The 22,103-nt window shown below is 43.3% G+C and overlaps 1 protein-coding gene across 3 annotated transcripts; it reads left to right on the top strand.

Annotated features, from left to right (window-relative positions):
* The first annotated feature begins 335 nt into the window (after positions 1-335).
* Positions 336-20,807, top strand: ADAMTS13 (ADAM metallopeptidase with thrombospondin type 1 motif 13). 3 transcript variants are annotated; one of them, XM_082775921.1, is made up of 30 exons: positions 336-440; positions 763-829; positions 1,657-1,937; positions 2,139-2,280; positions 2,659-2,795; positions 3,416-3,499; positions 3,585-3,709; positions 4,461-4,607; positions 4,926-5,060; positions 5,592-5,742; positions 6,060-6,164; positions 6,630-6,781; positions 6,909-6,972; positions 7,527-7,653; positions 7,857-8,005; positions 9,334-9,454; positions 10,142-10,222; positions 10,491-10,672; positions 11,128-11,263; positions 13,000-13,129; positions 13,804-13,993; positions 14,684-14,801; positions 15,163-15,292; positions 15,899-16,078; positions 16,665-16,869; positions 17,407-17,716; positions 18,041-18,187; positions 18,695-18,871; positions 19,219-19,403; positions 19,681-20,807. In XM_082775921.1, the coding sequence occupies exons 1-30, from the start codon at positions 363-365 to the stop codon at positions 19,837-19,839; spliced, it is 4,395 nt and encodes a 1,464-aa protein (XP_082632047.1). In that variant the 5' UTR covers positions 336-362; the 3' UTR covers positions 19,840-20,807. The 3 variants fall into 3 exon arrangements, with proteins under 3 accessions (XP_082632047.1, XP_082632048.1, XP_082632046.1); XM_082775922.1 differs by having other exon boundaries at positions 2,656-2,795; positions 14,687-14,801; XM_082775920.1 differs by having other exon boundaries at positions 2,656-2,795.
* Positions 20,808-22,103: the final 1,296 nt, after the last annotated feature.

Below are 22,103 nucleotides of genomic sequence, written 5' to 3'. Positions count from 1 at the left end.
GCAGGGTCGAGGTGCAGGGAGCAGCAATGCACAGGTTGAACAAATTGGAGCCCAGTTCCCTGCAAATTGTGCCTTGTTTATTTGGCTGCTAAAACTGCCCCAAACTCCTCTTATGGCTGTGCTCTCTGGCTGTGATAAAGCTGCAAACGTTGCGCAAAAGCTCTGCCCCTACAGCTGTTCCTGTAAAGCTTCCCGCAGCAGTTCAATTCCCCCTCGACTGTCCCTCTCTGCAGAAAATCAACTCTCCTGTTTGTTTAAACTGTGTATTCTTCGCTTCCGTTCCACGTGATGCCTCGGGCTAAGCATTTTAATCACCCCTGGGCCAGAGTTTACTCTGCAGCACTGGTTGCAATTCTTCCAGCATGATCATCATCAGCTTGATGATCCGAGCTCTCATGATGTTCCCTCCGGGATTTTGTTGGCCATCCATTCTCCAAGAGGTAAGTTTGACCTCCAGAAAATGCAGTTTCCAGGAAGCCTTTTTTATTTCTAGGAAAAAAAGAGGAGAGAAAATGCAATATGTTCTAAGCCAAAATGTATCAAACCTCACTAATCAAGAAGATAAAGTTATTTCCTCTGGGTGGCCATTGTGCAGCATATGTTTAGTGCAAAATAAAACCATTAGAACTTGGCATTGATACTTGTTGAATTGTTTGCTGATGTTCCTTCTAGGTTAGGTTCAGTTAAATAATAGTCTTGCATCCATTTGTTTTTCTTTAAAAAAAAATTAATAATAAAGTAAAGCCATTCTTCTTCTTGCAGAAATTTCTCAGAGCGTTGGATCCGGAAGATATTTTCTCTTACTTTGGAACCAGCTCAGTGTCTGATGGTATGCAGAGCTCCTTCCTTCTTGATGTTGGAACACATTTGTCAGTTTACTTCTAATCCCGTACATTTGATAATGCTAAGAACACTTATTAACTAACTCTGTTCTGACAAGCATTTAGCATTTCTGAGTTGCATTACTCTGTGAGGTAATCCATGTCTCAGTGTGTTGAAGAACTGGGTCAGTCTTTAAAATCTCCTAAAGGAGATATGATAAATCTTTTTATGCGTTTCTGCTACAGTCCTCATTCTCTGTATTGGTATTTTTCTACAAGATTAACGCATCCAAGTCATCTGAATGGGAAGCTATAAACTAAGAATAGCTTTAAATGCACTTGTTATTTTTTAAAAATAAACAGATGGAGAGACTAGCACTCTAGGTCTGGATTGGTGGCAGTTCAGAATAAAGATACATTTTGAACTCCCAAATTCTTGAAGCAAGGATGCTGTTGACCTGTGAGTTCATCTAGTGCACTTTCTAGTGTCTCTGTTTGGGTTATGACTATTCTCACTTGGTAATGCTTAACATCTGAGGAAGTAAAACTGTCTCAGCCTTTGTCAAATGAACCATTCTCCTTAACAAGGCAGCAGAAGCACAGATAAGTCAGGAGCTAGTTTCAGAGCTGTTGTCTGTTCCCAGTCAGAGTACACCGCTTTGGAATAGCTGAAAGCACAGAAGTTCTTTGACTACTGGCAAAATGACCTCAAAAGGCACAGATGTCAGCTGGAGAATAATTTTTTACAAAGATACAAATTCTTATATTTGTTTTCCATGTATCATAATTTCTTATAACTGTTCCCCTTGTTCTGGTTTTGTTTCATTTCTTTCAGTACCCGAGTTTGTGGTTGCTCAGCCGACTTGCCCTTGTAAAGAAGAGCACATTGAGCTGACATGTCAAATTCAACATTGCTCCATTAAGGCCTGGGGAGAAGTCTATGCCTTTGAATTTCTAGAGGACCATGCCCTCGTTTCTTCTTCCTTTGTGATCAATCAAGTGGTGAACTCTTCCTTTAGCTTACTGAAGCAATTCTCAGGCAACTGCTTTGCAGGTGGCAAACCATCACTACCTCCTGGGGCTGAGTGTAGAGTCACTTACTGTGAAGGGCAGCTGGTGAGTATGCACTGAACTTATCAGCTTTTCTTACACGTATTTACAGCCTTTGCAGGTTTGTAGCTTGATGCCCCACACATATGTGAACTGTCCATTTAATAAATCTGAGCATTACAAAAGAGAAGGAGGAAGGATATGATATAGTCCTCCATGGTAGCAAATGTCTGGAATAACTCAGAGATGGAATTTAATTTCCTTTAGCAAGGAGTCGTCATTACAGATGAAGAAAAGATTCATATCAGGCCTGTCAGAAGCAAAGATATGGCCCTACTGAAGGATCTTGGCTTCTCCAGTCCCCATATTCTCTTCAGAAGTGCCAAAGTAGGATCAAATACAGCAAGAGGTAACATATTTGGAGAGGAAGCCCTGGTTGTTCTGCTCTGAAAAATTGTCTTCTGGTAGTAGGGCTGTTTGTTTGAATGAGCTGAGGGGAAAGATTTGTATCTGCAAGTATATGATTATACCTGATATATGACTCTCACTTCATTGAGATGTAAGTAATGTTTTTCATTTAGGTATTTGTTATTTGGATAATATAAATATGTTACCAAGGGTGCAGACAGGTGAAGAAAACCAACAAAAGTGTGAAACTTGGGCAAGTGACTGTGAAAGTAGTTGTCTACCAGTATTTTAGTCTTTCAGGAAGAGGGAGTGGATCTGTAGGATGTTCTATGCTGTCTTGCATTTTAAACTCCCTGTGTCCCTTTTTGCTGCCCAGCAGGGCGGTTTCCTTCTCGCCTGCAGAAGAGGGCTGAGGGAGCTGTCAAACATCTGGAGCTGATGGTCATAGCAGGTCCCGACGTTTACTTGCACCACAAAGAGGACACAGAGCGATATATTCTTGCAAACCTGAACATTGTGAGTAGTTTTCTGTCTGGATTGTTGTTCCAGTGTGAGGGCTCACAGTGTTGCAGGTAGATTTATTTCTGTGGATGCACTTTCAGAGGTGTTTGTGGTTACCTGCTCTTATTACAGAGCACTGCTTACGTGCAGGGTGTTCCTTTGTGTTTCATTGGGACTGCACATCAAGCTTACCCTCGTTGAAAGAGCTGCACAAGCAAAAGTGAATGTTAAAGCTCTTCATTTCATTGCTAATCTAATTACACAGATAATGTAAGATACAGTAGCAAGAGTTTTATCGCCAGAGACTTGATTCAGTCCCTCTTGATTTCAGTGAGATTAAGCCAGATCTACTGAATTTACTTTCCTACCCTATGAAATTTGTTTTCTGTGCAGATTTTTCTCTCTGTTTCAGAGTAGCTGATGAGTCTAACAAGTTATCGTCAATTGACAGATTTTTATTTATTTTTTTTTTACATTTATGTTGCTTACTTTAATGTACTTCCTGGTGATTTTATATTTGCCCTTATAGTTACCAGGTGTGTTAGCTTTGTAATGAGTGCCCCCCTGTAATTTGGAACAGATACTGGAAGTCACCGAGATGACTTCTTTATTGAAACTTTTCCATTTCTTAACAGGGGGCAGAGCTGCTACGAGATGCCTCGCTGGGTGGTCATTTCAGGGTTCATTTGATGCAAATGCTTGTTTTGAGAGAACCAGAGGTAAGCAGGGAGGGCTCTGTTCAAATGATGTCTGGGGCTTTGCTAAAGGCTGTATGAAATGTGCAAATGTATGATCTTATTTCAGGTGGATGTAAACATCACAACAAATATCACCTCTTCGCTAATCAGTGTTTGTGAGTGGAGCAAGAAGGTCAACCCCCAGAATGACTCTGATCCTCGGCACGCTGACATTGTACTGTATGTGACCAGGTACTGAAGCTCCCCTGTCCTGGCAGGAGACTGGAAATCAGTCCGTTGATGTCCAGCTACCAGCACAGTGACACTGATTTGCCCAGAACCTTTGAAGATGGGTTGATTCTCCTGCTCTTGGTGTGGTTTCAGAGGTGCTGTTTCATCATTTTCTGGAAGAGACTGGAATATTTCCCAAACACTGACCAGGCAGACTTAGTGAACATTGTGTACTTCCAGTGCAGCACAGTCAAATCCACTGCAGCTTTTTATGGGAAGAAATGTTGAACGATAGCTGGAAAGGAAAACCCACAGGTGTTTACAGAAGTTTTCTAGTGCTACAGAGATTTTCTCAGAATCAGACATTTTGTCTGACTTTCAGGCTCCTTGTTCTAAATTGCCTTGACCAAACGTGCTGAAGGCAAGCTTTTCTTGAATGTCATGGCTTTGGTTTGGTGCTCTTTCTTCAAAAAGAGGATGATTCTGCTCTGTCTTTGGCAAATAGACGTGGTTGTTTCATTCTGTTCTGCTTGTCTGGGGATATGAGGATTTTTTAAATGTAGAATCACCATGAATTTTGAACAATAGAGATTTGTGGGACCCTTCTACTACCCTTGTGCCCTGTGGAGCTTCATATGATAAAAGAAATGTTAGCGAGCTGTCTAAGTTAGACCAGGAAGGTGCAAATAAATTTGTATGAATGTCTAGTCCTGACGTTCTTAGTTGCAGTGGTTCTTTGCTCATTCCTCTGGATCTGTCTCCCTTACTTTAGGTTTGATCTGGAGTTGCCTGATGGGAATAAGGAGCTACGTGGAGTGACTCAGTTAGGGGGAGTCTGCTCCTCCTCCTGGAGTTGCATTATCACTCAGGACACCGGCTTTGACCTGGGAGTCACCATAGCCCATGAGATTGGGCACAGGTCAGTGAAGAAAGTCAGGGAGCAGCACAGTCAGGGGGAAACACTCCCTGGTTTAAAGGATTCAGTAGAAAATAAAGGATTTCTTGTCATAACAGTGGGTTTCCTATAGACTATTCAAAACTTTTGGAAAGAGTTCTTTGCATTTCTTGCATTCCTGCAAGTTCTGCAACACTTAAAAGCTGCAGAGAGAAAACTTTTGTGACAAGTGTAGGAAGAAAGGCTGCAGAGGGAGCTCAGCCCTTGCTTGGAGATACAGAGGTGCTAAGGGAATGAAACCTCTGAGTTTCTTCTCATGGCTTGGTGCTTTTTCTTTTACAGCCTTGGAATCCCCCATGATGGTGAGGGGAATCAGTGCAGCAGCAATGGTTACATCATGGGTTCAGCAGGAAACCACAGTGGCATTGACCTTGCTTGGTCCCAGTGTAGCCGAGAAGAATTCCTGGCCTTCGTCAGGTAAGGGAGTGGTTGAGTTTTGTGTGCATGTCTGGGAGCACAGCCCTGTGGGGGAGAGACAAGGAATAAATTAGGACTTAGAAAATGAGGAACTGTGATGTATGTAGGGTTTGTTTATTTCTTATCGCTTGAGTCTGTTGCTGAGGTTAAACCCAGTCTTCACTTCAAGTAGCTGGAAATTGCTTTGGTTAGTGACTAACGTGCCTGGGCTGTGTTAGACTCCTCAGACACTAGCTCACCCTGGAAATTTTATTTAAAATGTCAGAGCGCCTAGGTCTAAACATACATTGTGGGCTGTGAACTGGCTGGGTGAGGAACGGGCTTGGGTTTTTGTTTTAACCTCAGCAGTGGAGAACTGTGAGTGTCTCTAGGCAGCTGCTGCAGCTAAATTCATCACAGCCCACAGTAAGCATGTGCTGTCTGGGAAAGCAACAGCCAACTCTCCGAATGAAACTCAGCAGAAGTTTGCAAACATGTCATTGTCCTTACTACCCACAGCTGGGAAAGTGATATTTCTTATGTCTGTATCAGCACAGGCCAAACAAACTGCTTAAATGACCTGCCGGACATGGATGGCAGCATCCCTGGATGGAAGCCTGGCTTATACTATGGAGCAGATGAACAATGTAAAATAGCCTTTGGGAGCGCTGCAACCGCGTGCACCTTTGCTGACAGCAATGTTGTAGGTAGAAAGTTTCTGTCTTGTTGGGGACAACGGGGAAATGTTCTGGAGCTAAGATGCAAGGAAAGGGAGCTAGAGACTTTGTTATTGCAAAGGGACTGAAGGCACTTTTCTGCCTCAGATTTCTTGGCAAAGAGCAAACCTTAAAAGGTTTTTAAAATGCTTTTATTCTTTCCATCACTGGCCTTCATCCTTGTTGGGTAGCTGTGGGGACATCTGGGACATGTACCATTTAAACTGAGCAGTTTTTGTGATGGTGTTGAGTGTTGATCAGCCTGAGTGACTAATTGAATTCCTTGTTTTTCTTGGCACACCAGGACATATGTAAAGTCCTCTCATGCCATGTACAACCAGGAGACAAATCCAGCTGTACTCGGCTTCGTGTTCCCCTCTTGGATGGTACTGAGTGTGGAATCAATAAGGTAAGGAGGCTGCCGATGCTTGGGTGATGAGAAATGAGTGGGTGCTATGGAGCTTGTTAGTGCCACTGTCTGTGGCTGGACGTTACATGGGACTTACCTTGTCTCGGACAAGGAACTAAGGCCACACACTCACGTCACAAACTGGTACAAGCTGATCTTGGTGTTCTATGTTGTCTTTATCTCTGGAATTGCTTTGCAGTCCTATAGCCTGTATCTGAGCTGTTCTACAAGGCTTTGCTTTCTACTTGAAATGGCATCAGCTCTTTATATTTAAATCTCTATCTCATGTTATTCTATAATTAGGAAGGGGATTTTTCTAACCTCTTGTGAGGTGCTTTGTTCATCTCGGGATTCTCTGTGACAGTCTAGCTTGCCAAAAGAGGGATTTATTGTCACCTTTGTAGAAACTAGCTCTGCTGGGTTCACTGTGGTGCTGTTGCCAATTTTGTGTATTCTTGGTCTCAGTGGTGCTTCAAGGGACGGTGCAGCTCTCTGGAAGAACTGAACCCCATGGCTGTAGTCCATGGACAGTGGTCCAGCTGGAGCCCCTTTTCCTCCTGCTCCCGCAGCTGCGGAGGTGGAGTTGTGATGAGACAGAGGTTCTGTAACAACCCCAGGTAAGAGGTGTGGGTCCAGGGAGTTTGCAAGGTCTCTTGGCCTTTTCAGGGCCAAGGTGTCGGCGTTTTGTTTTTTGCTTGGGATGAACCTGCCTCTGTAGAGGAGCTATTTTCCTGTCATTTTCAGGCCTGCTTTTGGGGGACAGGAGTGCCAGGGCAGCAGCATCCAAATGGAGATGTGCAGTACTCAGGTAATGCAGCTGATTGCATCTTAGGAGCTTTTTTTCTTAATTCTGTTTAACCCATTGAAAGCTGTGTGGTTTGGAACTTCTCAAAGCTGATTGCTGTGGGAAGAGGAACTAAAGATCTGGCATACTGTCTCCGTCTGTTTGACAACAGGTGAGGTGTTTGTTCCACTGTGTCTGAAGACAACAGTGGTATTTATTAGCATTGTTCATATGTAATGAAATATTTTCTTTACACCTTTATAGAAGGACAGACACCAAGAAAATAGTGACTCATGTAATGATAGTTTTCTTCAGAGGGACGTTCTTATATTGTTCCTATTTTAATTATCACCTCTCCCCTGTTTTTTTTTTTTGTGTATAAACAATAAAGATCAGCTTCTGAACACAATTCTCTCCTGTAGTCTCACTTTGAAGTGGTATTCTTTACTTGTAGTTGTTCCGGTGTTTTACTTAACCAGCCACTGTTTTCTGCCTGTAGCTAGTGAGTGAAATGCTGCTTGGGATTCTGCGCTCAATAACTTCTTTTCATTACCTGTACAATTCTCTTGGGGATGCAGGCCTGTTTGACGACCCAGCAGGACTTTATGGCTGAGCAGTGTGCAGCAACAAACTTAAAGCCGCTGTATCTCAGCAAAGAAACGCCATCCTTTTATACTTGGACTTCTGCTGTTGGCTTTGCCAAAGGTAAGGAAAGGCTGAGAAACCATGGTTTCTCTGTGAATGGGAGTTCTGATGGTCTTAACTCGACTTCCAAATCTAAAGGCCATTTCACTTATGGTTGCTGGGTGCTGTTTCTATCAGATTCTTTTGACTTCCTATTGTTTGATGGTCAGTTGTGTGTTTTTCTGAAAGAGTAACTCCTTGCTCCTCCTGTCTGCCTCCTCCAGGGGACATGCAGTGCAAGCACATGTGCAGGGCCGTTGAAAACGAATTCATGGTAAGCCGTGAAGACAGTTTCATAGATGGAACCAGGTGTGAGCAGGATAACCCTGAACACCATGGAGCTTTCAGTCTGTGTGTAATGGGAAGCTGCAGAGTAAGTGACGAGAATCCAGGTGAACCTCTCTCTGACATGGTTCTGTGCAAAGTCACTTGAGTAGGAACCAGGGGAAGAAACAGTCTGTCCCAAACAACAGAGGGAGTCCTTCTCAAAAGAAGAGAGTTTTGTTGTAAGCTTATTGGATGTATTCCAACTAATCTAGTGTTGTTTGTGCATTCCCTGCCCTCTAGATAAGACATTTTGCTAATTATGCATTAATTAGATAAGGCTATTCATCCCTAATCTATGCAGCAATTGGTTTATGCCCTCTTTGAAGAGACGTTGTTAGTTGTTCAGTTTACATAGTATAAAGAGCCCTAGAAAATGCTGACTCTGGAGAGAAGTTACATGATTTGAACATATCTGGTCAGTGGAAAAGTAAGGAGGAAAACCTAGGAATCATAACTCTACAAATTGATTGTTGCAACAGCAGTAATTAAAATTGAAGTATAACTTTTTTTTTCTTCTGGCTTGTAAGTGAGAAAGGCATTCTGTCTCCCCCTCAGTGTGTGGATGTTAGTAACCGTGCCTACTGCTGACCCTGTTGTTTTGTTGTCTGTTGTTTCTTTCGGTTTCAAATATATACTTTTTAAATTTTATGTTTTTCTGATTCTCCTGGTGTTCAAATGCTTTGTAATGCATTTCCAGCTAGTGAACAGCAGAGGGCATAGGCATAACCTATTCTGATTTCTGCTGTTCTGTTGGTAATAGTGATAAATATGTGTGTTACAGCAGCAATCAAAGCCTGGTATCAGTGCCTCTAGCATAAATTCAGCAGTTGCACATGTTTTTGCTGCTAAGCCTGCTGAGATCCTCCTGTAGCTTTGTGTAAATTTGTCTTGCTCATAGGAATGAGGATAGAATCTCTGTTCTGAGCTCCATGGGATTGAGGGACAGGCTGAAAGATGTGAGCTGGGTGTGTATTTGAGGAGCTGAAGGTTCCTTTAGAACCTGAAGTTCATGTTTAATGTTTTCCTGGGTGCTTTTTTTTTTTTTTCCCCTCCAGAAAAAGACCATAGAAGAGAGAGTAAAGAGCTTTAGATTTAGGTCACAGGAGAGATCTTTCTGGTCTGCTTTTTATGGGAAAAACTGAATTCACACAATTAATGCAACTTTGTGCTCTCAGCTAAGACTTGCCAATCCCTAGCTTTGTAAGCTGCTGCACAGTGGTAGGCCTAGGTATAAATACGCCTTTGCCTGTTTGTCTTCTTAAATTCAAGTTACATATGAAAAAGGCAGTTTGGGGAATTCAGGCAGTGCTGCTTTCATTTGCTTGTTTTCTTCACAGAATAGGCCAATCTTGACAGCCTCTCCTCTTTGCTCAGGCATTCGGGTGCGATGGCCGGATGGATTCCAAGAAGATGATGGACTCTTGCAAGGTCTGTGGGGGTGATAACTCCACTTGCACCAAAGTGAGCGGATCTTACACAGAAGGGAAAGCTAAAGGTGTGTAGTCCTCAGCCTCAACATTATGGTACTATTTGTAGGAGATGCACAGCATATTAAGTGTTCTTAATTTTCTTTATGTGACTTCTTGATTCTGCTTCCCCGTATTCTTTTTTTATGGAGGATAAGTTTTTGGAGTATGGGTAGTTGAGAGAAGAGAGCTAAGATCTTTGGCTGTTGTATGGGCACAGTGACTTCTTTTCACAGTTCTTCTCTGGACATGGGTGAGAAATGTAGCCATTTGGGAATTTGTGCAAATTCATGGGGTCTGAGAGCTGTGTCAGATGCCGCCTGAGATGTTAAACATCCATTTGGAAACTGATCTGGTTCTTGCAGTATCACACACAGTTATTAGCAGATAATGTAAAAAGAGCAAACAAAAAATGAGAACAGAACACAGAATTCAGTTGTTTTGTTGTCTGTATTCATCGTTACTATGTTCAAGCCAAGCTGACAGAGCTAAGGTCAGTGTGAATTTAAGCCTGCTGGCCATCACTGGTGTATCTTTATTTTTTTAGTACTAGCTATATAACCTCCGTCTGCAATAAGTTCTGTTGCTGCCTGCAAGGCTCGTCCTGCAATGGATATTGAGCTAATAAGGTGAAGTGGGGTTGTAATCCCTTGACTCCTTAAAACAGGTACAGTGGGGGAAGGTGACCTTATATTCTTTTTTTTCCATCCTTTCAGAGTATGTTACATTTTTGTCCCTGCCTTATAACACCACCTTGGTCCATATTATCAATCAGAGGCCACTCTTCACACATTTGGGTGAGTTGAATGAAAACGAGAGGAGGGAATACAGGCAGGGTTCAAACAAGCTTGTAAAAATAAACAACACAATCTGGGAAGAAAGTTCTTGGTGATGCACTTTTTGTGGGATGCTCTCTGGTGGGAAGTGGTAGAAGCCATGCCCTTTGACATGTCTGATTTGGATCAAACTGGTTTCTAACAAACGGGCAGTGTGTAGCTGCCAGCACCAGGGGATTCTGTGTCTGCATCGTATCACTTAACCTCACTGCTACGTTTGCTCCTCTAGCTGTGAAGGTTAAAGGTGAGTACGTGGTTGCTGGAAAGGGAAAAATTTCATTGAATGTCACCTATCCGTCGGTTCTGGAGGACAGACAGATCAAATACAAAGTGTTTCTCACTGAGAACAACCTGCCAAGCCTGGAGGAAGTCCATGTGGACGGGCCAACCCAAGAAGAAATTGAAATACAGGTAAATAAACATAGAGTTGGAAAGGGGCCAGTCAGAACTGACCAGGCTGAATTTGTGTGGCTCTGCTGCAGTGCAGAGGCCAGGTGTGTTAGGCTTTGTGCCCAAAGCTGCTGCAACTGGAGTTCTGGAAGCGTGATGGCCTTCCTCTTTTTGGGAAGGGCTGAGGGTGTAATGCCTACAGGCTTTCTGCAGGCCTGAGGGATGGGTGTGTGGGGAAAAGGCATACTGAATTAAACCTTTTGCTTGGCTTAATCGTGTTTGTTTGTTTGTTTGTTTTTCTTTTTTTTTTTCTTCTTTTTTTCTTCTGTGCACAGAACTCACAGTTTAAGTACTCTGACTGCATCTGGCAAGAACTGATTGTCATAGTTTTAAGGCTCAGGACTGGATGTAAAGGGGGACAATATTCTCTTGTCTGAATTGATCTACACATTGACCACAACCTTTTCTTTCATTAGGTTTATAGAAGGTATGGGAAAGAATACGGCAATGCCACCAACCCAGACATCACCTACAGCTACTTTGTGCCAAAAGAGAATCAGACGTATATGTGGATTCCTCAACAGGGGTCATGTTCAGTGACTTGTGGGGAAGGTGAGGCAGGAGTACTTAGTCCCTACTTCTTATGGAGGTCTGGACAGACTTAATTTGGCTGGCTGATATTCACCCAGATCTTCAGAAATAAATGTGACTTATCAATGATGGATACTTGGTTAGAAGTTATTAAACAACTGAAATTAATTTAAAAGTAAATTGCTGGAAGTGAGCTACAGTTGCCAGTGCTAAGCTGAACCAAGGAAAAGAGCAGTACAGCTTTTGAATTAAATTAGCAAATCAATGAATGAGCTGAATCACCAAAATGATATTGAAAATGTTTTATCCTGAAGAGGATGTTTAAATTTGTTTTATCCTACCTTCTGGCTTTAAGACTCAATTTCCTCCGATTTTTCGAAGTTATTGAAGACTGTAATTTGAAGTTGGTTAAACATCAAAAATCTGAGACCAAAGTATCCAGTGTCTAGCTAAAGCCTTGGAGCTAATTATAAAGATTCCTTCTTAGAATTCTATTCCTGTGTTGTGGCTAATCCTTCCTGTCTCCCTGTAGAAATCATAATGCAGATTGTAACAGAATGCTCTGGTAGATGGCTTGACATTTTGTTTACCAGATAGTACAGATGACTGGCAAGCTTTTTGAGATTTCTACGACAAAGATTTAGTAAATACATTACAAGTCAATCTTTAGGACTAGTTGTGTCTGGAGAGCTTTTCTCAGGTAGATTCTGTAGGTGAACTGATTGCTGAAACCCTGAAGTAGAGAGCTCAAAATGCTGTAAAGCTTCCCAGCTAATACAGTCACTAACAGAAAATTGAGAAAGCCAGTCCTTAAAATAACAGGGAAGGCTGAGAATCCAAGATGAAATCGTGTCTTGAGAGCTGAAAATTGTGGTCAGCTCCCCCTTATCAACAAATGTTATTTGAAAACAAGATGGGTAGTGAAAAGGTAACGTTGCTGACTTATTCTTGACATTTTGCTTCTCGGGGTCATGCTCTTTGGGATGCAGGAATGCCTTGTTGGTAACTCATTCACTGCAAAGGAGGCTCTCTACAACTTTGCTCATAACTTTTTTGAGTTTGGATCTTCACCCAGCTTACCTGTTGAGCTCCTTTCTGTAATGTCTTTCCACAAATCTGGAGCAAGTTTATTTTGAACTGCTCACCTTGTTAGGTCCAGTAATGTTAAAAATCTAGTTTATAGCTGTAATTTATGAATATTCCATGTCTTGCATGGCATACGAACTGCAAGTCTGCAATTTCTCTCCCACTATCCCTAATCTGATTCTGAATATCAATGATCACTCTGAGGACATTGGCACGGTATTGTCTGGGTACAGGTGCTGTGTGATGGTATTACCTGATAAGTTCTACAGGAAGTCAAATGGCTGACAGTTAGGGCTTATTTTCAGCAACCTGTCTCATCAGTCAGACATCAAGATCGTTCGAAGTAATTTGGACCAAATTATGATTGATAGCCTTGCTCTTGCAAGGCCAGTTTAGAGCGATCTTTCCATTTTTACAGTGGATTATCCATCAATTTTTTCATTTTCTGCGGTGTTCATCTTGGAAAGTCACCTTAAAACTCTTGAGGAAAAGTTACATCAGAAATATGGATTTTTTTTTTTATGTTTTCAGAAGGTCTGCATTCCCAAATATACCACTTTTTCCTACAGAGATAATTTAGATAAAGCAAAATTACAGGATCTTCCAAAAATCATAGAGGTGAACTGCTCACTTTGATTATAACTTCCTTTCCTTTTCCTTTTGTATCCCAGGGACACGAACAGTGAATCATGTGTGTTTTGACCAGACAAAGAATGAAACAACAGAGGATCAGTTGTGCCTGGAATTCCCACAACCCCTTTCAAGGCATGAACCCTGTGCCATGGAACAATGCCTGTACAGGTTGGTGTTTCTGGAAGCTAATCTGAATTCTCACTTTGCTTGTCCTTTCTCCGCAAGCTAACCCAGTCTCTGCAGTTTCTTTTGCATTGCACAAGGTGAAAAAAAGGAGAGGTGTTGAGGGAGTTTCTTCTTAATTGTAAAGACATAGCTGATTCCAAACCATGTTCTGTTTTTCCTGGTCCCATAAGGTAACTGAGATGCCAGTTGAAGGAATGGAAAATAGCCCTTCCATTTTTTATTTATTTTTTACAGTAAGTCCACAAGTAAAAATAAAGCTCTTGTACTTTGGGGGCATGGCCAGTGGAAGATGTCTGATCACATCCTTTCCAAGACTGTGCAAACAAAGATTTGATCGTATTGTGGAGTACATCCTTGTGTTAATTAGACTCAGAAGAGAATTGCCCAGACATTGATCTCATGGACATTTGAATGTTTAATAAAGGGGGATTACACTGTGAACTCTAGTTCTTTACATTAGGTGCTTTTAGCCCTAGAGAGGTGTCTGTGCAAGGACTTACATTTCTGGCAGTCATTCTCTCAATCATATCCAGAATAGGCCCTTGAAATAGAGAAGCTGAATACTTTGTACGACCCATTTCTGCAATCAGTGGCATGAGTAATAAACCTCTATGATTCAGATGAGAAATAGGGTGATACGATTACTTCCCATTTAGGTGGAAGATATCTCAGACAGATGAATGCTCTGCTGTCTGTGGAACCGGCATTGCACAGCAGAATCTGACCTGTGTTCAGCTTCATAAGGGGATGGAGACTGTTGTGGATGACAGCTTATGTCCAGCAGAAGAAAAACCCCTCTCCGTTGTGCCGTGTGTGGTTAAGGTCTGCCCTTTGGGCTGGGACAAAGTGAGTTTATTGGCTTGGCTTTCAGGAGTCTTACTGAGACATTGAGGCTTGTAACCTGCAGGAGGCTACCAGTTGGAAAGCACCGCATTACTACAAAATAGGCTGGGATGGTGGTTTATAGCAAGGATGTCCATCCAATTAAAGGTTCGACTTCTGTCTTTAGAAAGCTCTGTCCCTTTTAATTTATGCTGCTGGATTCACCAGTTATTAGTGGTGGTTTGTTTATGGTGGCTGTTAACTTGGTTCCTTCTTTATTTCTCCTCAGAGTCCAAAAAAAACAGAAACAGAAATAACCGTTGTTGCTCTGGTAAACACTTCACAGTCAAACAGAGAGGTTCTGACATGGGAGGGAAGAATACTAACAGGGAAGAGGACTTCTCAGCACTGGACCCCTGGTCCAAGCCCATACCGGAGAGCCACTGCCAGGTTTATGTTTACCAGTGAGGAAGAGACTGCTTTAGGCATCTCTGTTCAGCCACATGTAGTGTTAATTAGGATGTCTCTTGGCTGTTGGAAGTCTTTATTTCTGGGGCTTAAACTTGTATGCTCTTCAAAAATAGAAAAACTGCTTAAATGTGCCTCTGAATATGTTGTGGGTTTGATCTGGAGGTATCCCCTGGCTTCATTAGATCAGGACCTGTGGGAAAGCAGGTGCCAGTGTTGGTTTGGTTCTTTTTGCTCTGTTCTGAGGAGGAAGACACACGCTTGCTTCAGACTCCAGAGTCACTTGGACATATCCAACTGGAAAATCAGACTGTGTATGTCTGGAGCCCTCTAGCTGGAGAGTGTTCAGTGTCCTGTGGTGGAGGTGAGATCTTTCTGTGCTGCAGAAAAATGTTACTTGCCTGTATGTGTCAACTCAGACCTAGGAACCTCAGGGACCTGGTCATTTCCCCTTTACAGATCAAAGTGCATGTGTAGTTGTGGTCACAAATTTTTTGAGTCTGGAAGAGAAAAGGGGGTCTGGCGCAAGACATGGAATAGTTTAGAGGGCTGTCTGGCTGTTGCTGTGTTCCAGAGTTGGGAAAATGAGTGGAATGAGCATGCCTGGGGCTTGAGCAGTTTGCTTGTTTTGTACACACAGACGTGGTTGGCACAGCTTTTGTTACTCTGTGCTTATTTTCAAACCTTGCATGCATGCCATGGAGTAAACTCGGTTCCTTTTCTAGGTGAGACTCAGATACAGTACGTATGTGTAGCTTTTGACACCAAAGAAAAAATCCAAGAAGAAAATTGTCATCCAGTGCCAAAGCCAGAGAGCAGGGTGGAAGTCTGCAATCTCAGTCCCTGCCCACCAAGGTAAAGAAGTTACTGAGGGACAATGAGCCAGTTAGAGGTTATTCCTTCCTATGTGTATGCCCAGTGACATGACAAATAAGGGTTGAGCTACTCTGGAGATGTTATCTTCCTCTCCTCAGCTTTGAAAGCAAGAGAATGCCCTGGCCAGCCAGCTGCAAAAACAGTAGCAGCGGTCTGTTCTCACCAAACTAACAGAGTCTTCCCTGGGCTGGTATATTCTCAAGCAGAACAAAGTGAAGTCGTTGGAGTTTAAGTTCAGGGGAAAACTGAAAACCTCTGAGGAAGTGGGAACAAATAATCCATGACTGCAAAATGTGGTGACATGTTTGCCAGCCACGTGGCATCAAAGAGCGTAGCTACTATTAAATGCTCTACAAATTTGGGATAGCTGCTCTGAGAACTAGAGGAAATTGATTGCACTTTCTTAGGATTTATAGCATTTCAAGCTGCGCTCAGTGAGGTGACTGGTGATCTCTCAAATATCAGTAAGTGTGCATGTGTGCATTAACAGAATTCCAGGTGTACTTCCATAGACTGGCCGGGTTTAAAATCCAGGGAGGATGGGTAAGAGCCGGGGATACTCACTGATGGCTGCGTTGTTCCCAGGTGGCATTACAAAATGGGCTCATGCAGTGCAAGCTGTGGAGGAGGTGTGATGCACAAGGTCCTCTACTGTGCGAGGGAAACCGGGGAGAAGGCAGAAGAGATTGTGGCAGACACCCAGTGTGATGGTTTGCCTCGCCCAAAGGAGCAGGAGCCATGTAATTTGGAGCCATGTCCCCCAAGGTCGAAATGTTCACATGGACCACACGAGTGGTTGTTTGGAAATGTGTGTGGTGTGATCTAGGGTATGGCTTAGGGTTGAGAAACGGGGCAGAGCTTGCCTTGGCCTGTTTGCTGTGTGACTGGACTGTACTGGGATCTGAACTTTTTTTACGTGCTACAGGATGCCACTCCCAGGACCAAATAACCCTGGGTTGGTTTTTAATCTGACTGTTCAGAGCAGTGTGCATTTTGGAGGGAGATAACAATTGTTTTTGTTGTTAAGCCTCTTTATGTCACCCTGAGGAGAACTGTAATGGACACAGAGCAAGACTCAATGTATATTTGGAGTCTGTGTGCTTCCTGTAAAATGTGGATGCCCTTCCTTTGGGTACAACACCAAATCTGTTCTGGAATACCTATCCTTGGTTCAGAGGCTGCTGTAAGCACTGCGTGCAGCAAAGTGTGTGAGCTGGAGGGGTGAAGGAAGCTGCTGAGAAGCAGAAAGGGGAAAGGATGAGGGAGCTGTATTACAGTCTCTATGGTGAGAAATAAGAGAAGGTAGGAATTCATTTCTAACTTTCTAATTTTTCTCCTTGTCCTTTGTCAGATGGAAAACAATCCCAGCTGGCCCGTGTTCCTCCAGCTGTGGGCTTGGCTTAGCTGTTCAGCTGGTCACCTGTGTGCAGATTCACCAAGGCAAAGAGATTTTGCTGGAGGAACATTTGTGTCCTGTGTCAGAGAAACCCCTTACCAGCATCCCCTGTGTCATCCGAAGGTGCTCTTACGAATGGAGCTTCAGTGAATGGACAGAGGTATCAGCTCCTGTTCGGATGCAGTCCTTGGTTTCTCAGTGCAGCAGTTTTATAGCCATTCACTTTCATAAAGGAAATGGGAGAGAAATACCACTTCTGCCTTGTGTATTTACTTCCCACAGAAATGCTAAACTGTTTCTGTTTTTTTTTTTTTTTTTTTCTTTTTTGTGTTTCCCAACCATTCCACTGTCCTTTATTTAGCAGCTGTAGGTGTGCTTCTTGCATTTTTTCAGCTCAGGTTTTGGCTGCTGTTTAATAACGATCTTTGGCATGCATTCTTCTGGAATGCAGATCTTCTTGGATCTCTTGAGGAAGTGGTTCTGTAGTACAAAGATACGGTTTAGAGGATCCCCTGGGAGGTGGGCCAGCTTTGCTATTCCCATCTTACAGCTGGTGAAACTAGAGAACTAAAAGGCCATGTGGCAGAATCAGTGAACAGATCAGAGCTTTAGATCGTGCCTGAGCAAATAAATGTATTTATTTCTGAATACCAATCGAAATGTGTGTGTAAAGGCCTGTGGGTTTCTTCCTCTGCAGTGTTCAACTTCATGTGGGAATGGTGTTCAGACACGGCAGGATTTCTGCCTCAACCTGCTAACCCGTAAGCACGTGAACCCCATCTTCTGCAGGCACTTCCCCAAGGCCATCGTGCTACGTGGCTGCTTCGCAGGGCCCTGTCCTGAGCAGGTGGTGGGGACTGGGTCCCATGGAGCAGAACTGCAGACAGTGACACCAGCCATGCATCCTACGACAGCTGAAACTGCTGAAAGGGCAAGGTATAAGGACCTGGATCTTCCTCCTTCTGCTGTGCCAGCTGTCCCTCAGGAGCAGACAGAGAGCAGTGGAGGTGAGGAGGGCATAACCAAACGGTAGAGATAGCTACTTACTGTGTGTGGCTGTTCCTGTACACAGACAGGAGCATGGGAGGGAATGGCTTAGGGACAGTATGCCATGAGCCATCCATGCTGTCTGAGCCAGGAACAATTACTTCCTTCCCTCGACTTCCCAAAGCTCTTCTGAGTTGAGACTCTTTGGGGCAGCAACTGACTCTTCCTGTGCTTTACCCAGAAGGTGAGCACACTGTTGGTGCTTGTCTGTTTACTGTGCTGTGAAAGGACTGAGTGCTGTTAGCAGCAGCTGGATGTGTTTCTTATCTGTCTCTGTTCCACAGGTGTTTGTGGAAAGCTCTTTCTTAATGCCACTGGGGTCATCAACATGACAGGTGTAGAGAGAAGTGACTGCACTGTGGCCATTGGACGTCCTCTAGGGGAAGAGATAACACTCAGTGTTCTGGAGAGCTCCCTCAACTGCAGTGCAGGTACTGCCCAGGGCTAACTGGGAACTAGCCTGGCCCTTTGGGAAATCTGTACACCATTTGCCTGCATGCTTTGGTGTCCTGAATGATTTTTGCTGCCTTGGAGCCTGTGTAATCTCTGAAAACATTTTATAAGTTTTCCTGTTCCACCAACTCTTTGCTAGATGAGACTAAACTAATATGATGCCTTTCCTCTCCCTACACAATGATTTCTCTCTCTTTTTTTTTTTTATTTTATTTTTTTATTATAGATATGGGATTAAAGGAATTTATGGGGTTAAAGAATCTTCCTACTTTGGCCTGTTAAAAACTATGTAATGTACCCTCTTGTTGGAATCAGTATGGTTAGATTAGTTAACTGGACTGTTTCAGGAAAGATTTCAATAAGATAGGGGCAAGAAGCAGAAATTACTCGCTTTCCGACCTATGTAATATAGGAAGCTGAACTGCATTCAGACCTATCTCACATGAAGTAAAAGTGTTTCTAGTCCCTGTGCTCATTCATTCCAGGTGAAGTCGTGTTGTTTTCTGGGCGAATGATGTGGCGGACGGGCTGCAGGAAGCTCCCTTTGTCACTGATAGATTCCAGAACAAATACATTGATTGTGAAACAGCGTGTTTTGCTGCCAGGAAATGGTGTTGTTCTCCAGTACAACAGCAGAAATGCAACTAAAAAATATTACCAAGGTACTTCACTGAAAGCTTCGCTATTGCTTTAAGTTTGGGGACCCATGGCAAGGCCTGCAGAGTTCCACAGGTCGTGGCTGTCTATGGGAATCTATGGAAACCTTGCTCCATCTCCAAGAGCTAATAAGCCCCTTTTCAAGGAGTGTCAGAATGGATATTATTTGTGGACTGCCCCTCTGTTTTAAAGGCAAGCCCCCTGCAGGTGTTTGCTTATGCTTGGAGGTTCCCAGATGAAAATCCTCAGAGAAACTTTTCTGTCTGTATTTAATTTAAACCATTTTTGTTCTTGGAGATACCAGACACATCTCTAAATCATTTTCTCTTCTGCTCCCCTTCCCCCCTCTCAGACTGTGACAAGCAGCTGTTTGGTCCCCGAGGTGAAATAGTGAATCCTGTGCAGTCACCTGGTCAAAGGCATGAAGGAGTGTGTCGGACCTTCATTAACGTGGCTCCTCAGCACCGCATAGCTATCCGAGCTCTGTATATTGACCTGGGCAGTGAGAACAACCAAACTCATTTTAATTACATCCTGGTGAGTCAGAAGCCCAGAGGGGGTGGTTTAGATGGGCAAGGACCCATCTGCTCATTAGAGATTTACATCCAGATGCAAAGCTCAATCAAGACCTGAGAGGTCAGACTGTTATGTAAATGTAGATGTGAGTGAGCACTACTTACCTCTATCATATTTCTTCTAACATTTATATAGGATAGCTTTTCCCCTGAGCGATCATTTGGCAAGACCCCAGTATTTTGTGGGTGCTTGACTTGTAGGCTGCTATAATATAATGGTTTGGTCTTTCTTTATTCAGATCCGTGACGTAAGCACCATGAAGACGATGGTGTTTCATGGGAGACAGCAATTCTTCTGGCAATCAACAGGAAGCCAAGCTGAAATTGAATTTCATGAAAATGTTAAGGAACACCGAACCAGTTTCTGGGCTGAATATCATGCTGCTGAACCCAAATAAAAGGGGAAGAAAGGCTGTGCTTGAGTTAGTCACTCCTGCCTGCTCACTGCTCGAGGTCACACAAGTCATTTAGCCTTTTTGCAATTGCTTCCCCATCTACTGAGCACGAACAGTAATATCTACTGACTCTGCTGGGATCCCAGCTAACACATGCAGAGTTTATGCAAACGACATGTAACTACCAAATATTTAGCAAATAGTCCTCACACAGACCTATCTGTGTTTATTGGTATTAATGCAGCGTCTGCAATTAGCTTCTTGGACATTGAGGTCTCAGGGTCCTGCTTCTGTTACATGCTGTGACCTTTTAGGATGATCATTTTGTTTCTCAGTGTCCCCTTAGAAACCTCTGTATAGCACAAGTAGCTAAGATTATGGTTTAACAATTAAATTCACTCCCCTGCAGTGGAAAAGCCTGTTAAAATGAGGCCCATTGAAATTCTGGGAAATTATAAAGAAAGCAAAGATGTGTAAGGCAACGGGCTGAAAGAACAAGAGGGCTAGACAAACGTATGAGGGCAAGATGGTTTCCTGGCCCAGAAGGGTAGGGCAACACCAGGGCAGGTCAGGTGCAATGCTGATGGAATTGCCATACTCAAATGTCTTCAGGACCTTGCTAGACCAATATGTGGTGCTTGGTCAAGCACCAGTGACAGTTGGTTTTGTAGGGAGGAATAAATGACTTCCTGAGGTCCCTCCCCAGCCAGCACAGCTGCGGTTCTGCTACTTGCATGTCTGACGGTGATACCAGTACTTCTTCTCTATGGGAAAAATAAAAGAATTCTGTCTCTTAACGATGGGTTTGGTGCCAAGGGATATTTACTCAGATAACAGTAGCTGTGCTAATAATCTGCTTGTATCTACATCTCAGAGGAACTGTGCACTGAGAGATTGTTGAGACTGCGTGATACAAGTTGTAGCAGGAAGAGGTATTTTAGAACAGTGACAAATATTCACTCAAGTTTGACCTAAATATATTTCTAAAGCTGTTGTGTGTTTTGTTTGTTTGTTTTATTTAATGTCTTGAACATTTTGAAGGGTTCTCCTACTTCGGTACAAGTCCTCATCAAAATCTCAGTGTTCTGTTGAAGGGATCTTTTCCAGACCTGAAGCCTGGCTGGACACGGCTGCCCCTACCCTTCACGCTGGATACAATAAATGGTTCTGCCTGGGCAGTTTTAATCCTACCTCTGCTTTCTTTCAGCTGAATTCCCTGACATCTTTTTGCAACCACAAAACCTTATTTTCTTCAGTCTTCTTAGTAATGGTTTTTGCTGGTTCCGCCTGGATTTTTTTGCTTGCCAGCCTTCAGATTTACGTTCCGTTCCTGGAAAAGCTAGAAAGTAGATTCTTGAAGCAAGATCCTTGAGGAACTGAATATATCAGCTGTCCCACTGCAGTGCGTGGGTGATACAGGCACTGGGCCTTCATTTCCTGTCTAACAGGAGAAGTAACAGTAATGAAAAAAAATAATCCTTTTCTTAATTCTTTTTTGTAGCCTTTTAGCAGATGGGATCTGTCTTCCCACTCAGCTCTGGATCCCAAGTCTCACTGCTATATTTTGTTCCAGATCAGCTATGCTGAGTCTCTGGTCTGCAGAGATGGGCTCTGATTACTGACTGTGTGCTCCACATTCATTTGCAAAATGTGCAGCTGCTGCCTTTATAATTTAAGGGAATTACAGGTATTTCACTGTACCAGTTGTTCGGATACCAACAGGTTGCCAGCTGGGACATCTCTGATATGCAAAGTCCTACTTCAACTCCCATTTTCTAAAAACCTAATTCCATTCAGATTAAGGGGAGTGGTTTGCTTTTCCTTGAGGGCACAATTTTTGTAACAATTTCCACATTCAACTCACATCCATTCAAAAATTCACGTTTCTCTTTCCTCTTAGCACACACGGGAATAACAGCAGCTAGTGGTTAGGGGAAGCAGGACCCAGGGCTCCTGCTTTACCTCTGACTTTTCTGCATAACATTAGACAAATCGCTTCACCTTCTGCTGAAGCAAAAGCTCAGTCCTCAGAGAGGTAAAGGGAGTGAAGATGGAGGTAAGAGCAGAGTGCAGCCTGCTGTGCACTTGTGTTGTTGGTACAACTGAGGCACGGGGGCTACGGACACGGATGGCTTTAAGAGCTGAGGCACCCACAACGCCTCCCCCTGCGATTTGAGGCAAGAAGCTGTGTTATCAGCCCGGCCAAAACTTCCGAACGTTGAGGTTTGCGCAGCCACAGCTCAGCTGGGAGGAGAGGCTGGGGCTCA

Source organism: Aythya marila (assembly GCF_965140915.1).
Source record: "Aythya marila genome assembly, chromosome: 19".
Classification (NCBI taxonomy): Eukaryota; Metazoa; Chordata; class Aves; order Anseriformes; family Anatidae; genus Aythya; species Aythya marila.
The sequence above is the reverse complement of the archived record's forward strand: the minus strand, read 5'-3'. Positions and strand labels throughout refer to the sequence as shown.

What these genes read in the sequence shown, in the direction of transcription:
- ADAMTS13 (XM_082775920.1), top strand. Translation starts at nt 363, where the DNA reads ATGATCATCATCAGCTTGATGATCCGAGCTCTCATGATGTTCCCTCCG. An exon ending in GTGTAATGGGAAGCTGCAGA is followed by an intron (nt 8,006 to 9,333) that starts GTAAGTGACGAG and finishes CTCTTTGCTCAG; the next exon opens with GCATTCGGGTGCGATGGCCG. An exon ending in CTCATTTTAATTACATCCTG is followed by an intron (nt 19,404 to 19,680) that starts GTGAGTCAGAAG and finishes TTCTTTATTCAG; the next exon opens with ATCCGTGACGTAAGCACCAT.